Source organism: Leptonotus elevatus, chromosome 10 (assembly GCF_054856555.1).
Source record: "Leptonotus elevatus isolate MCC_2025b chromosome 10, RoL_Lele_1.0, whole genome shotgun sequence".
Classification (NCBI taxonomy): Eukaryota; Metazoa; Chordata; class Actinopteri; order Syngnathiformes; family Syngnathidae; genus Leptonotus; species Leptonotus elevatus.
Genome location: NC_141248.1, coordinates 15,710,015 through 15,723,954, shown reverse-complemented (window position 1 = coordinate 15,723,954; position 13,940 = coordinate 15,710,015). Strand labels below are relative to the sequence as shown.

Below are 13,940 nucleotides of genomic sequence, written 5' to 3'. Positions count from 1 at the left end.
GAGAAATCAATAACAGAGCAAATGTCAAAGGCTTTTACATTGCAATTTATTGGATCCTTGTCTCTCTGGCACCAAAAGAGACTCAATAACAGAGTACAAAAACAAAGATTTATACTGTAGAAAAGTATGCTGCTTATATTGAAATAAGTCCAAAGACATAACAAAACATGTAGCGCACATGTTTTAAAAGCTCTTTTTTTGTATGCGTGTTTTGCTTTTGACGATATAGGAATACCAAGTTGAGATACTGTACATTTTCTGTGTGGTTTGTAAAAAATAAAAAGAAGTCACGGTACAATTCTCCGAAAGACAAACTTTAAATCCACTGCTGTGCACAATCAGTATGTGGAAGGCACTTCGCAACAGACCCAAAGAAGAAAGCCAAACATTTTATAGGGCTAAAGAAAAGCAAACAACTTTTACAATTAAGTACCAATTATGAGTGAAGCAAATTCACTTTGTCCTCAAAAAACAACAACACAAGCCTTCATGGCAAAGTGGATCACAACAAAATAACACAAGTAAAAGCGCCATGCGGCTGACGTTGAGCTCGCACGTAGTTGATTGACACTCAGCCAAAAAGTGTAACGGAACATAACTTAACAAGCTTCTAGCACAACAAGACAGCGGACAAAATCAAAACAATCTGCTTATGTACAGGTCCACCAGTAACAAACCTCATTGGTTGTTGGTCCAATATTTATATATATTTATAGAATGTGCATATGGATGGTATATACACTTGTTACAATTCACTATATAATCATAAATAATATAGAAACAGTCACTCTAATTAAAACAACGGACTACACGCGGTGAGACAAAAAAAAAAACGTTGGTCGATGTAGAAACGCAATATGACTCGTTCAAATATTCCCACGCTCCTTCAGCAAGATTCCATCACACGACACAGTAGAAACCTCCCATTTCAGTTTCAGAGGAATGTCACAAACGCAAAGATAAAGGAGACGACTCACTTGGTCCGGATGCTGCTTGATCACGCACACGTATATGCACACTCGCACGTCTCCTGCGACACAACTTACAAATGAAAACATTTACACACGCAAAGAAACAAAAACTGCACCCAAGAGCAAGGGCATAAATAAGTTAATAAAATAGAATCTACATTTAATAAAATATATAACGATAATCTACCTGACCTTCCTTGGTCCCCGTTCAGTGAACACACACGGATGGAACACTAACGATTTTTGGGAACGTAATTGCCAACGGGCTCATGGCGTGTTTCGTGTTTTAACTTGATCACGTTTGTGCACGCAGATGACTATCCAGTCTTAAGAGACAATTGCATCCCGTCGTTTCAGCTATAAAAAAAGGAAGTCGACAGATATTTTCTTGGCAAATATGTTCTATGCAGCCCCACTAATCAAAACATGGTGTTTTGATTATTCTTGAGTTTATGGAATATGAATTAAGTAGCAAAAATCCATCCATTTTTATCCCGCTCAGGGGGCAGCCATTTTGCCATTTATTGACTGAAAATGACATCACAGTTGCTCAGGTAACGACCAATCATGGTTCAGCTTCAGAAAAGAGGCGAGCTGTGATTGGTTGTTACCTGAGCAACTATGATGTCATTTTCAGTAGACAAAAAGTGGCAAAATGGCCGCCCGGGGTGGATAAAAATGGGTCGATTTGGCTGCTTAATTCATATTTCTCATACGCAATATTAACTCATTCACTGCCATTGACAGCTATAAACGTAAAAAAAAATCATTTGAACTATTTCTATTAGTTTAACTTTTTTTGAGTATGAAAACCTAGAATTAGTTTTGTGTGCATTTAGAACAGATATAAATAACATTGTTATTGAGTTGACTAGAAGTCATGCAATAAATTACGATTACAAATTTTAATTGCTTGATGCCCTTAATTTTTAACCATCTTTTCTAAAAAAACAACAACAATAATAATAATTTTTTTCAATGTATATATTAAAAAAATATATATATCTTTTTTTTTTTATCGTATGACTTCACTAGTTAACTCACGATTAATCACAAGTTATATATCTGTTCTAATACAATTTTAAAAAATCTAGGTTTTCATACTCTTGTTAACAAAAGTGGGAAAAATGTTAAACTAGGAGAAATAGTTCAAATACATTTTTGACGTCTATAGCCGTCAATGGCAGTGAATGAGTTAATCATAATGCTGTGTTTAGACTAGCTAGTAGAGGCACATAGAACATATTATTAGAAAGAAAATTTTGGGGTTGACTTCCTTTTCCTTTTTCTTTTTTAAGTTACTTTTCTACAACCTAACTCGTGATTTGTTTAAGAAAAAGACGTCGGGATTTAAACTATAAATATGAAACTCAAACTAAAAAGTGCCTTTTAACTTTCGTCTTCTGTCGGTGCTTCGCTTCTTTTGTGATTAAAGCAAACGCGATCGATAGCGTGTTAATTGCATTGAACAGATTCCAATTCTTGAATCTGCGATTGATTAAACAACCCTGTCGGGAAAACAGAGTAACATAAATATGCGGTCGCCCTCTGCTCTAAAGGCCAAGACGGTTTCAGAAGAGTCAGCGGGCGGGTCGGGTGCATCTGTTGATTCGTCACGTCCGGAAACGCGTGCGGCTGAGAAAGCTCAACGAGCAATCGAAAAAAACAAAGAAAGTTTCTCAGTGATACAAAGGAGAGATCACCTTCACGTCTTCTCGTTATAAACACCGTATATGCACTTTCCATACTCTGAAAAAGTAGAAAAAGTAGGAATCATATGGCAGTCTGGCAAAAATATGCACATTAAGCAAGAGAAGTAGTCTTGAGGCAAAGTTATTGTCAAACACGCCGCAACTTCGGTGGTCTCGGATTGGGAAAATACCAGGCGGAGCGTGCGCGTCACTTCCCTCCAAAGTCCATCCCGCTCTGACCCGCGTCCGCGTCCACCAGCGAGGAGGCGAAGGCCGACTGGACTATCTGGAAGCCGAACGACTCCAGCAGCGACATGCTCTGCTGAGGCGAGAAGGGGGCCAACTCGCTCAAGCCGGATCCAGACCCCGTCTGGGCCCTTGGAGTTTTGTGTACTCTGTGCTGGTGTTTCCTGAGGTAGGACTTGGTGCGGAAGGCCTGACCGCAGATGCCGCAGTTGAATTTCTTCTCAGGGTCCGTCTTGGCTTTGGGTCCCTCCGGAGAGCCCAGCGCAACCTCAGAGGTTCCGTTGCAGGCCAGCGAGGGAATCTCCAGCTCGGGCCTGTCGGATTTGTGTGGGGATTTCATTTCATCACAATTGGAAAGTTCCCCGAATGAAGGATCTGATTCTTCAGACTCTAGGTGAGGACATTTCTCGCCGTTTTCTTGCCCGTCTAAGGTCGAAAAGAAGTGAGGTGAGAAGAAAAGGGGGGGGGGGCATGGGGGAAAGCGAGGAGTGCATTAGAACAAATTGCTTATAAAACAGGCTAGTTGGAAAAAAATAAATATTAAGTGGAACCTATGAAGTTTCCACCAAGCGGCTTTGGTTCAGTTAGGTATAGTATACATTTCATTAAGGTTGGGAGACATAAAATAACATTTCAGATTAATAAAATGTTCCCCCTTGTTTTATAGAAAATCAAATAACAACGATGTTCACATGAAATAGTTTTTTCCCCCTCTCACCTGATCCATGCAAGCCTTGAAATGTTTTTTTCTAGCATTTTTTTTTCTCAGTATCATATTCCACAGAAAGAATATGAACTCTTTTATTTTTCCTTTACAGGAAATGTGAAAAATAAATAAGTGTCTCCTCAAAAGGTGGGGGCCGAGGAGTCCTTTTTGTCAAAATATGTTCAATATGTAAACTTAACTCCTGATAAATTAACATTTTAAATGTTTACTAAGGCCCAAACAATTAATCGGCACTCAGTACTCTAAACATTTACAGCAGTTGCACACAAGTGACATTGGTTTCATTATTTATTACATATAAACGTAATACCATAACCTTGTATCCCTAATACTGACTATATAATAAAAAAATATTGATGACGTCATTCTATGGACCTGCTATTCAAAACAACGGAAAACTTATTTTTCACAAGCAGTGTTTAGGATAGCATTGTAAATTGTGCAAGGAATTGACATGGATGCCACACTTTTACTAATGACCTTAAGTAACCCTTTGTTTAAAAAAAAAATACAAATAAAATAATAATATAGTGCAACATGAATCAAACATACATGTGTCAAATATGACACACATTCAACAACACAAACACACATAGGAGAAGGTGCATTCTGGGAACCGAAAAGCCATGTTATTTTTTGACCAATATACTTACAGTTGACCTCCGCTAGTTGCAGGGAATAGTGACCAGGAAGAGCGAAAATCAATGTTATAATTGACACCCAATGAATTACATTGGGGGGGGGGGGTATGTTTTTTAATGCATTGTATACAATGCCATAAAATGAGCCATCAAACTGCATGCCTTGGCTAGTCCAAATGTTTCGAAGAATAATCACCGAGCAATGCAGCCGAACAGAACCCGTGCAAACAAATTGGTCGTCAACTCTCACCTGCACAGCTGGCTATTGAGCCCACACACCAACTCCCCCAACCTCTAGTGTTCTCACTAGGAAAACGTTTTTGAGAGGCCAGACAGAGACTTGCCATACTTCACTTTTTAGCCACAGCTACATACGAAATTATAAATATTGCTCAACGCTATAACTAAAAACTATATATCAACCATTACGGTAGCCCTGAATCATGCACCCCGCCCTACCCACCACCTGCCGGACTGTACTGACCTGCAGCAGGCCCATGGATGTGGAAAGCGGGCACCCCACCAGAGCGACACTCCCAGAAATACGGAGTCCCGCCTGGCTTCCCTACAAGCAGCTCAGGCTGCGGGCCCAAAGCTGGAGGGCCCGTCTGGGGCAGAACTTGATGTCCGGAGAGCCCGTGAAAGCGAGCCCCTGCCTCAGGCGAGGAGAGTACCAGCTGCTGACTGGCGTCTACGAAAACCAGCCATCCAGAAGAGGAAGAACAGACATAACAGTCCAGCAGACACCACAGAGTCACAATTACCTTCTGAAGTGCTGGGGGGGGGGGGAAAGAACATGCTCGACGGGGAATCCAAATGTTTCCCTTCACAAAAACACCTCCAAAGTCTATTCCACAAAAAGTGTTCCCATGATCATCAGGCAACCATGAACCTATGTCTACAATAGACTTGCCACACTTGGGGTGTAACAGTGACAATATTTGCATCCCATAATGAACATGCACGTGCCAGCAGCATGCTAGAGAACGTGCTCATTTAATGATGCAGCATCACCTGTCAATAAAAAAAAAAAGTGTATTTTCTCAAAGAGAGGCCGTCAAGTTTCTACATCGTCCCGAATGATAAAAAAAAAGCCTGAATAGCACATTTGAAAAAGACAAACGCAAGCCAACTAGCGATGTTATTTTAAGTTTGTATTTATTGTGCGGCTGATGAAGATCGTCACATATTTTATTGTAGGGGTGTCATACGATTAAAATTGGTAATCATAATTAATTGCACAACTTCAATAGTTAACTCACGATTAATCACACGTTTTATATTTCTTCTGAATGAACAATAAAATGTAAAAAAAAAAATCCCAAGTTTTCATACTCTTGTCTGTCAGACTCTTGTCAATACAGTCATTTTATAAAAAATCATAAAACTTAGTTAAAATTAAAAAGATGTACTGTACTGTAAAAAAACGAGTGTGATATTGATGTTTGTTTAAGTCATTTTTCTGCCACTAGATGGCATAATTGCATTTGTAAGACAGTGAATTTTTCTTTTCATATTAACTCATTCACTGCCATTGACGGCTATAAACGTCAAAAATTCATTTGAATTATTTCTATTAGTTTAACATTTTTTTCCACTTTTGTTTGCTAGAATTTTTTTATTGTACATTTAGAACAGATATGAAATTTGTGATTAATCGCGAGTTAACTAGTGAAGTCATGCGATTAATTACGATTAAAAACTTTAATCACCTGACGGCCCATATTTATATTTACATATATTTTTTTTCATTCATTCACTGCCGTTGACGGCTATAAACCTAAAAAAAAATCATTTTTACTATTTCTGTTAGTTTAACATTTTTGACATTTTATGAAAACCTAGAATTTGTTATTGTACATTTAGGACAGATCTAAAATTTCTGATTAATTGCGAGTTAACTAGTGAAGTCATGCAATTAATTACAGTAAAACATTTTTTTATCGCCTCTTACCCCTAATTTTTAATAATCTTTTTTAATGAGTTTATGGCAGTGAATGAGTTAAGAGCCATCTAATCTTTAACATTAAGTAACTTGTGAAATCCTGCACATTTTTAAAATTGTAAAATACAACCTGACCACAGTCTCCACAATTATATGCATTATTATTAAGGGGCGGCCATTAATCGTGCGTAAAAAAAAAATTGCGGCGTTAAAGGAACTATAAATTAACCAACAATTGCTGTGTTGTTTCTTTCATTTGTCTTGATTGTCAAATGGCTCACTTCACACTCCGCAGTGTAGTTTTTCGAGGTTTTGTCCAATAAAACCCGGGAAAACTGAAGTATCACAAAACATGCAACACTGTGCCTTGTGGACAAGCTGGTAATGGGCCAACCAAGCAACAAACCATAAGCAGCCATGGCCATGCCGGACACACACAAACAGCCAAACTCTCCACATGATTATTAATAAGTCATGTCCAAAACAAGGTGCGAACTGCCATTAACTGCTGATTGTGACAACAGGAACTGATCACTTGCAGGAAAAGCTGCTCATTTAGCTCTGTGACGATTCAAAATGATGTAGTCAATCAACACACACACAGTGAGTGACAAGCTTGGAGCTGACGTGCGCTTGTGTTTTAAGCAAAACACAAAAGATGCAGCAGCACATTTGATAGGAGGAAGCCAGACACGAATGTTTGGGGATGGGCCCGGCGACTGCTTGCCTTCCACTGAGCACTGGCGTCCCATGTGGTAAGGGGCGCCGTTGTGCATCTGGAGTTCCCCGCTGGGCTCAGGGAAGGCGTGCAACGTGGCAGAAGGTGGCAGTGAGGAGCCATGGTGTGTCTTTGTATGCACCTTAAGGTAGGAGGCAGTGGAGAAACCTGCGACCGGGAAGAACACAAACAAGGCAGTCGTTTGCAAACCGGAGGCCCTCGACAAAGACGATGCCGAGCCCAAGAGAACCTGCATTGGTTTGACCGCACAATAACAGTAGTTGGATGGATCCATCCAGAGGAAAGTAGCAAAATAAAGCATTCCTACTATACCACACGTTCATTGATTAGTATAGAGCAGGGATTCACCAATGCCACTGAGTACTAGTACTTAAATATCACACATGCCTAAACAGCGTACTGATGGCCATTATGTCTTTCAAATGTGATGAAAATGTGTTTTATTTTAACCAAATTTTGTAAAAATAAATAAATAAAACACTTGGACATGACAGAGGTTTCACTCAAACATTCCACTTTAGAGAATTAACAACTGGTCATTACTAGGCAGAGACTGATATTATGCTGCATTCGAGGATGGTCGGAAATCTGACTTTTCCGAATTCAAACCAGGAAGTGTGTACGGGAAGGCCCCCTTGAACTCGGAAATTGCCCTTGCGAAGTCCGAAAAAAGAAAAGGAAAAAGTACCCCGACTTCACCGACAGACTACAATGTGACGTCACTCTAAAATGGCGTGACTGGTAAAACACAAATTACTCGAGTATAAAACTAGATAGCTTTCTTCATTCATAAATATTCGACATAACTTCACGTAACACAACATACGGTGATGGCAAGTTTGCTGGAGGTCAAAATGAGTTTTGAGGACCAAAATAAAAAACTATTTATCACTATCCGCCATTTTGTTTGTTTACTTTCGCCTCCAACGCTTTTAGGTCGGAACTGGGGAAAACAAACTCGGATATATCCGACTTCCGACCATCCTCGAATGCAGCATAAGATTCTGATGGTATAACTGTGCGCAAAAACATTGTGGTATCATGGTATAAAAAAATACAGCTCTAAAATGTCTTTTCTTGAAATACTTGCAAGCAGCAGCATTTTCTCATTGAATATAATCAATTTTATCTAAAAACAAACAAACAGAATAATTGGTATGTTAAAAAAACATGTATTATGTTTGTTTAGCTAGCTAAGCTAGCTGACTAGCTAAGCTAGCTGGCTAGATGAGCCATTTATAGAACAGACCCGTGAGTTTACCCGTTGGCACCATGCTTCTGTTCCATTAATCAACATACAGTATTAGCAAAAAAGGTTTCCATGTAAGCCGGAGTTAGCACAATCAATCAATCTCTCTAGTCTCCCTTCCTCCTCTGTGTGCAGAATGTGTAACTGCTCACGCCTCCACTCGCTGTTCAGGCGGGACGGTAAAAAAATAAAAGCAGCTGGCTGGCCTGTCTTCATTATCTTAAAAGACAGGGCTCGTTTAGGTCAAGCGGTCTCATCTCTGCAAGCAGCCAATCACAGCACAGCAGAGGACAAAAAAAGAAAACAAAAGCTCATTACCCGGTTTACCTTTAAATACTTCACATGGCTGACTACTTCACAAATAATTCTGAGAGAAATACGCCTCAAGAGTTATGTGAAACGTACGCATATCGCACGTTACCTTGGCATACCTGAGCTCAGTGAGCCTCAAAAGAAATCATTCTACACTCTTTTTTTCCCTTCATCTTATTCCAAAAGAAGGAACAGCCTCAACAAAAGGTGTGAAACGAATGCGAGAAGAGAATTTACACCAGAAGTAACAAAGAGAAAGCATTCAAAGCAGTAAGCCTACACAACATTCATTCATATTCTCTTGTGTTAAGTTTTACAGTGACTAAATTCATTTTACGCTTATATGATATGATATATGTATGATAATGGTGAATATTAAAACACTAAAGTAGTACCTGTACAGTGAATAATGTTAGCACTCACTTATCCCACCCTGCTGTGCTGACAGTGATTGACTGAAAGTCAATGCAAATTTTTCGTTAGCATGTCAATGGGATTTTACACTGACTTTAGCATTAGCACTGCCAATCTGTCTAAAACAAAGATAATCTTGTATTTAAATACACAGTATTGTGTAATTATTTTTTATTGTGCATTTAGTTTTACAGTAAACTCTATTTGGAGTGTCATAAAACAATTTAAAATGTAGTCAACCCACAAAAATTATTTGCAATAATATGTTTTTTTGTGCCCCCACTTGTCCAAACTCTTTTGATTAATATTACTGTATGATTAACTCATTCACTGCCACTGACAGTTATAGATGTCAAAAATTCATTTGAGCTATTTCTATTAGTTTATTTATTTTTCCTTTTTTGTTAACAAGAGTATCAAAACCTAAAATTTGTTTATTGTACATTTAGAACAGATATAAAATTTGTGATTAATTGTGAGTTAACTAGTGAAGTCATGCGATTAATTACGATTAAAAATTGTATTCGCCTGATGGCCCTAATTTTTAGTAATCTTTTCTTTTCTCTTTTAAATCGCGTCAGGCGATTACATTTTTTAATTGTAATTAATCACATTACTTCAATAGTTAACTCATTATTAATCCCAAATTTTATATCTGTTCTAAAAGTACAATTTTTTCCCCCTAGGATTTCATACTCTTGTTAATAAAAGCGGGGAGAGGGGGGGGGGGGGATTTAACTAAGAGAAATAATTCAAATGAATTTTTGACATCTATAACCGTCAATGGCAGTGAATGAGTTAATATTATGTTTGTAGAAAATGAGTTAACAGCAAAATCCACCCCGTTTTCAACCATCTTTGGGGGCGGCCATTTTGCGACTTGCTGTCGTTACCTGAGCCTCAGCAACTGTGATGACATTTTCAGTTGACAGCAAGTCGCAAAATGGCCGCCTCTAGAGGTGGATAAAAACGGGTGGATTTTGCTGCTGAACACATATTCCACAAACGCAATATTAATCAGAATACTTTGTTTAGGCTAGTGGGGCTGCATAGGACATATTATTGTCAAGAATATGTCTGCAGGGTCAAGACTTGGTCTCAAACCTCCATGAATAGTGAGGGTTCACTTTTTGTCAGGGCCTGTTTTGCTAACAAACTATTAAGAGTATTTGTCAGCAGCTTACAGTTGGGCATGCATGACTTACCTTTGTTGCAAATGCCGCAGTAGTTGTGTGTTCCTTCGCTATGTTTCTTGAGGTGGTCTGTCATGTAGGCCGCTCGGAGGAACTTGCCGCAAACTTTGCAGGGAATTTTGTCCTCGTGACATGCGAGGTGTGACCTGAGGCGATCTCTTGTGGCAAAAGAGGCATTACAAATCTGAAACACACCAAACGAAAGGTGTCATCGTACACTTTTCAAATGATCAACTCATTCAATTGTGGTTGACGTATTCTTCTTAATCACCTGGCACTTGTGGGGTCTCTCTGTTGTATGGACTTGTTTGATATGTCCGTTCAGGTGGTCTGGTCTAGAAAATAAAATGTAATGTAAGCATTTTCTCCCCCTTGCGAACAAAAGTCATTTTTCCGTCCTCTGGTCGGTTTGTCAAAGCAAAACGTGTTCCAGCATAGATTGACTAGCAACACACATCTTGAGCAATTTACACACTTTAAGCATTGCTGTTGAGTATGATCATTAAAAATGGTTTGGAATATTTTTGAATCAACAGACGAGCCGTTTCCAGACGGTTGTTTTACTTTATTTGCAGATTGGTATCAAGAGAAGAGACACTGGCGGAATGTAGTTGTTTCGCACTAAGGACAAATGAACACAATATCAGCACCATGATCACAACATACAATGAAGCCGACAATCAACATTCGGTGTCTGTTAACATGAATCTGCAAATAAAGTGAAGCACCAATCAGATGACGTCCCACTTGCTGATTGAGGTTTGAGGAACCAAGCCACGGTGCCAGTAACTAAAACTACACCAAGGCTCTTTGTCTTAACCAGTCAGATTTCAAATTTGTTTTCGCAGTCAGCATTTTTCTGTCCTCTGATTGGTTGGTCAAGGCAAAATTGATTACAGCCAAGCTGTGTTTATTTATCAGCATCTATGTTAAGCATGACACATTTTATGTTTTAATGAGTAAATTAGTACAGTTCAGTGGTATTTAACTTTTTAGTCAAATACATTTTCATTTAATCTCTTAAGAACCTTTTGGTTTAAACTTGTATTTAGGTGCGATATTAACTCATTCACTGCCATTGACGGCTACAGACGTCAAAATTTCATTTGAACTATTTCTATTACTTTAACATTTTTTCCCTACTTTTCTTAGCAAGAGTATGAAAACCTAGAAAAAAACATTGTACATTTAGAACAGATATAAAATTGGTGATTAATCGCGAGTTAACTATTGAAGTCATGCAATTAATTACAATTAAAAAATGTAATCGCCTGACGCGATTTAAAAAAAGAAAATATTAAAAATTGACTTCATGACTTCACTAGTTAACTCACAATTAATCACAAATGTTATATCTGTTCTAAATGTACAATAAAAAAATTATAGGTTTTCATTATCTTGTTAACCAAAGTGATTTTTTTTTAAACATAGAAATAGTTTAAAAAAAAATGTTTTTACATCTATAGCCGTCAATGGCAGTGAATGAGTTAATTTAACTTATGTGCAATACATATTAATTAAATAATTGAGGTACAGTTTGTTTTCCCACATATCTTAGTGCAGTGTACATAATGTAATAATATAATCTTAGATGTACTTTTTAGGACTAAGAAATTTGCCCTGTTTTGATTAACACTTGGTGCTACTGCATTTAAATGTTGGCTACTTAGCACAGTTACTTACATTGCGTTTTTTTGGTAGAATATTGGTGGTTACTTATCAATTGTGACGTAAGTGGTGGTTTTAAGAGGTGGATTAAGTGTGGTAAATCCCCACTGAGAGTCCAAGTACCAAATGCACGGTCTGCCATTGTACACGTTGGGTGCGTTATCGTTAATTAATTGTTGTAATGAGAAGAAACATATGTTTGTTTACATGTAGAGCAATAAAACACACGCTGCTGTCAAAATAAGCGGACAGTGCGTCTACGGCGAAAGACGTTTATCGTCTTGTCACAACACTCGCAAAGCAAACTGATGGAAGTTTAACTCACCGGGAAAAGCCTTTGCCGCAACTTTGGCACACGTACGGTTTGCCCACGGAGCCGTCATGGGAGCGCACGTGATAGGACATCCTGTCTTTGCGTTTGAAGCGCAGACCGCACACAGGACACGCGTACGGCTTCTCCCCGGAGTGGGACAACTTGTGTCGATTCAGGTGGTAGACGTCGCGGAAAACCTTGCCGCAGATGTCACAGCCGACGTGCCGCCGGGTCCTCTCGCGCTTGCGTCCGTTGTCCAGCATCAGCCCCCCGTGGAACTGCGCGTCGTTCTCCTGGCCCATCAGAGCCATGCCGCCCGGCGTCGAGCGGCCGCCGACGTTGGCTCCGTGTTGGGCTTCGTGGTTCTTCAGGCGGGAGGCTTCCGTAAAGGCTTTGCCACAGGCACCGCATGGAAAGAGCACGATGTTTTTCTGCGCGTTGTGATTGAAGTGGACCGGCTCCTCTGAGCCGTCAATCTTCTTGGGGCGCCCCCTGCCTCTCTTAGAAACGGCGTCGTGATGCAACGTTGTCGTTTCGGGCGACATGGGCAATCCGTCGACGGGTTGAAGGATGGGCATCGCTCCCTCCGCGGCGTCCTCCAGTAGCACGGCGGCGGCTGCTGCGGCTTCGCTCCCATCCACCTGATGTCCATTGTTAGCAAAGCCTACCAGCGTCGTCCCGTTCACCAAATCCTGCTGCTGGGCCACCGGGAAGCCCAGCTCAGCCGATCCGGCGGCCTGGAAAAGGCTGGCGTTTCCTCCTCGCGAGGACGGGACGAGGATTTGCACATTGGATTGTTTGATGACCTCCTGGCAGATCTCGATGATCGAGCGCATCAGCAGAAACTTGGCAGCTGTCATCAACTCCGGGAAGCACTCGAGCCGCACCACAATCCTCGACGTGTACGCGAAGTCCAATATGTCTTTGAAAACTTTGGGGCTGATGGTGTGCATCTCCAGCTCCCTGGCGTCGCCGTCCTCCGGCTGGCGGCCAAACACCGACTCGAAGTACTCGCTGCACGCCGCCAGCACCGCTTTGTGAGCGGGGAAGCTTTCCTCGCCGACGCGCAGGATCACGTCGCAGAACCTGCCTCCATCTTTCCTCTGGACGTCGAGATTGTGTAGCATCTCCGCGCTGTGCTTGCTCACCTGGTAGGTGTACGAAGAAGTCCAAGACGGCTCCGATAGCTTCTCCATGCCGAATGCATCCAGCGGCGGGGTCGGAGGAGAAAAGACGGAGTTCGCAATTTTGCAATGGTGCCCCGGAGGACAGCTAGCTACAAAATCCCCCCGAACCGACCGCTCCTCCCTGTCGTTGTAGCATCTAACGTTTAGACGCTAGCATTAGCAGCAGGCTAAAGATGGCAGCCCCCCAGCTTCCTGTGCACTTTGACCCGGGTTTCTGAACGGGTAGGGGGTCGCTCGGTCTTTTGTTTATAAGGCTTTATCACGCGTGCGTTTGTTTTTCGTCACTTAAGCTGCCCAATAAAGGGAATGAGAAGCGCCCCAGGGGTCTTTTTAATCACGAACGGCAGTTATTAATGCGCAGGTCTTCTCTTCCTGTTTGTGTGACAGACCCCTCCCCCATAAAGCGTACACCTCAAAGTCTTTCCGCTCGACAATCGACATGTCGCCCTGAGTGCCATCGTGGGAGACGCTCGGCTTCAGTGACGTCATAATTCAACAGTGACCTGTCAAGTTTAAATGTCCGCGGAACCAAAGCAACAATTTTGCCAACAAAAATAAAATTGTCGGTCAATTGTGACATAACACACATGTGCTAATTGTGTCATCTAATTTAGTAGATTAACAGCAAGGCAAGGACATGGGTG

The 13,940-nt window shown here is 40.7% G+C and overlaps 1 protein-coding gene across 3 annotated transcripts; it reads right to left on the bottom strand.

The window, feature by feature from the left end:
• Positions 1-29: 29 nt before the first annotated feature.
• patz1 (POZ/BTB and AT hook containing zinc finger 1) lies at positions 30-13,698 on the bottom strand. Of its 3 annotated transcripts, XM_086087554.1 has the most exons (6): positions 12,122-13,698; positions 10,400-10,463; positions 10,141-10,312; positions 6,949-7,107; positions 4,761-4,967; positions 30-3,334 (listed from the first exon to the last, which is right to left on the bottom strand). In XM_086087554.1, the coding sequence occupies exons 1-6, from the start codon at positions 13,303-13,305 to the stop codon at positions 2,871-2,873; spliced, it is 2,250 nt and encodes a 749-aa protein (XP_085943680.1). In that variant the 5' UTR covers positions 13,306-13,698; the 3' UTR covers positions 30-2,870. The 3 variants fall into 3 exon arrangements, with proteins under 3 accessions (XP_085943680.1, XP_085943681.1, XP_085943682.1); XM_086087555.1 differs by lacking the exon at positions 4,761-4,967 and having other exon boundaries at positions 12,122-13,697; XM_086087556.1 differs by lacking the exons at positions 4,761-4,967; positions 6,949-7,107 and having other exon boundaries at positions 12,122-13,695.
• Positions 13,699-13,940: the final 242 nt, after the last annotated feature.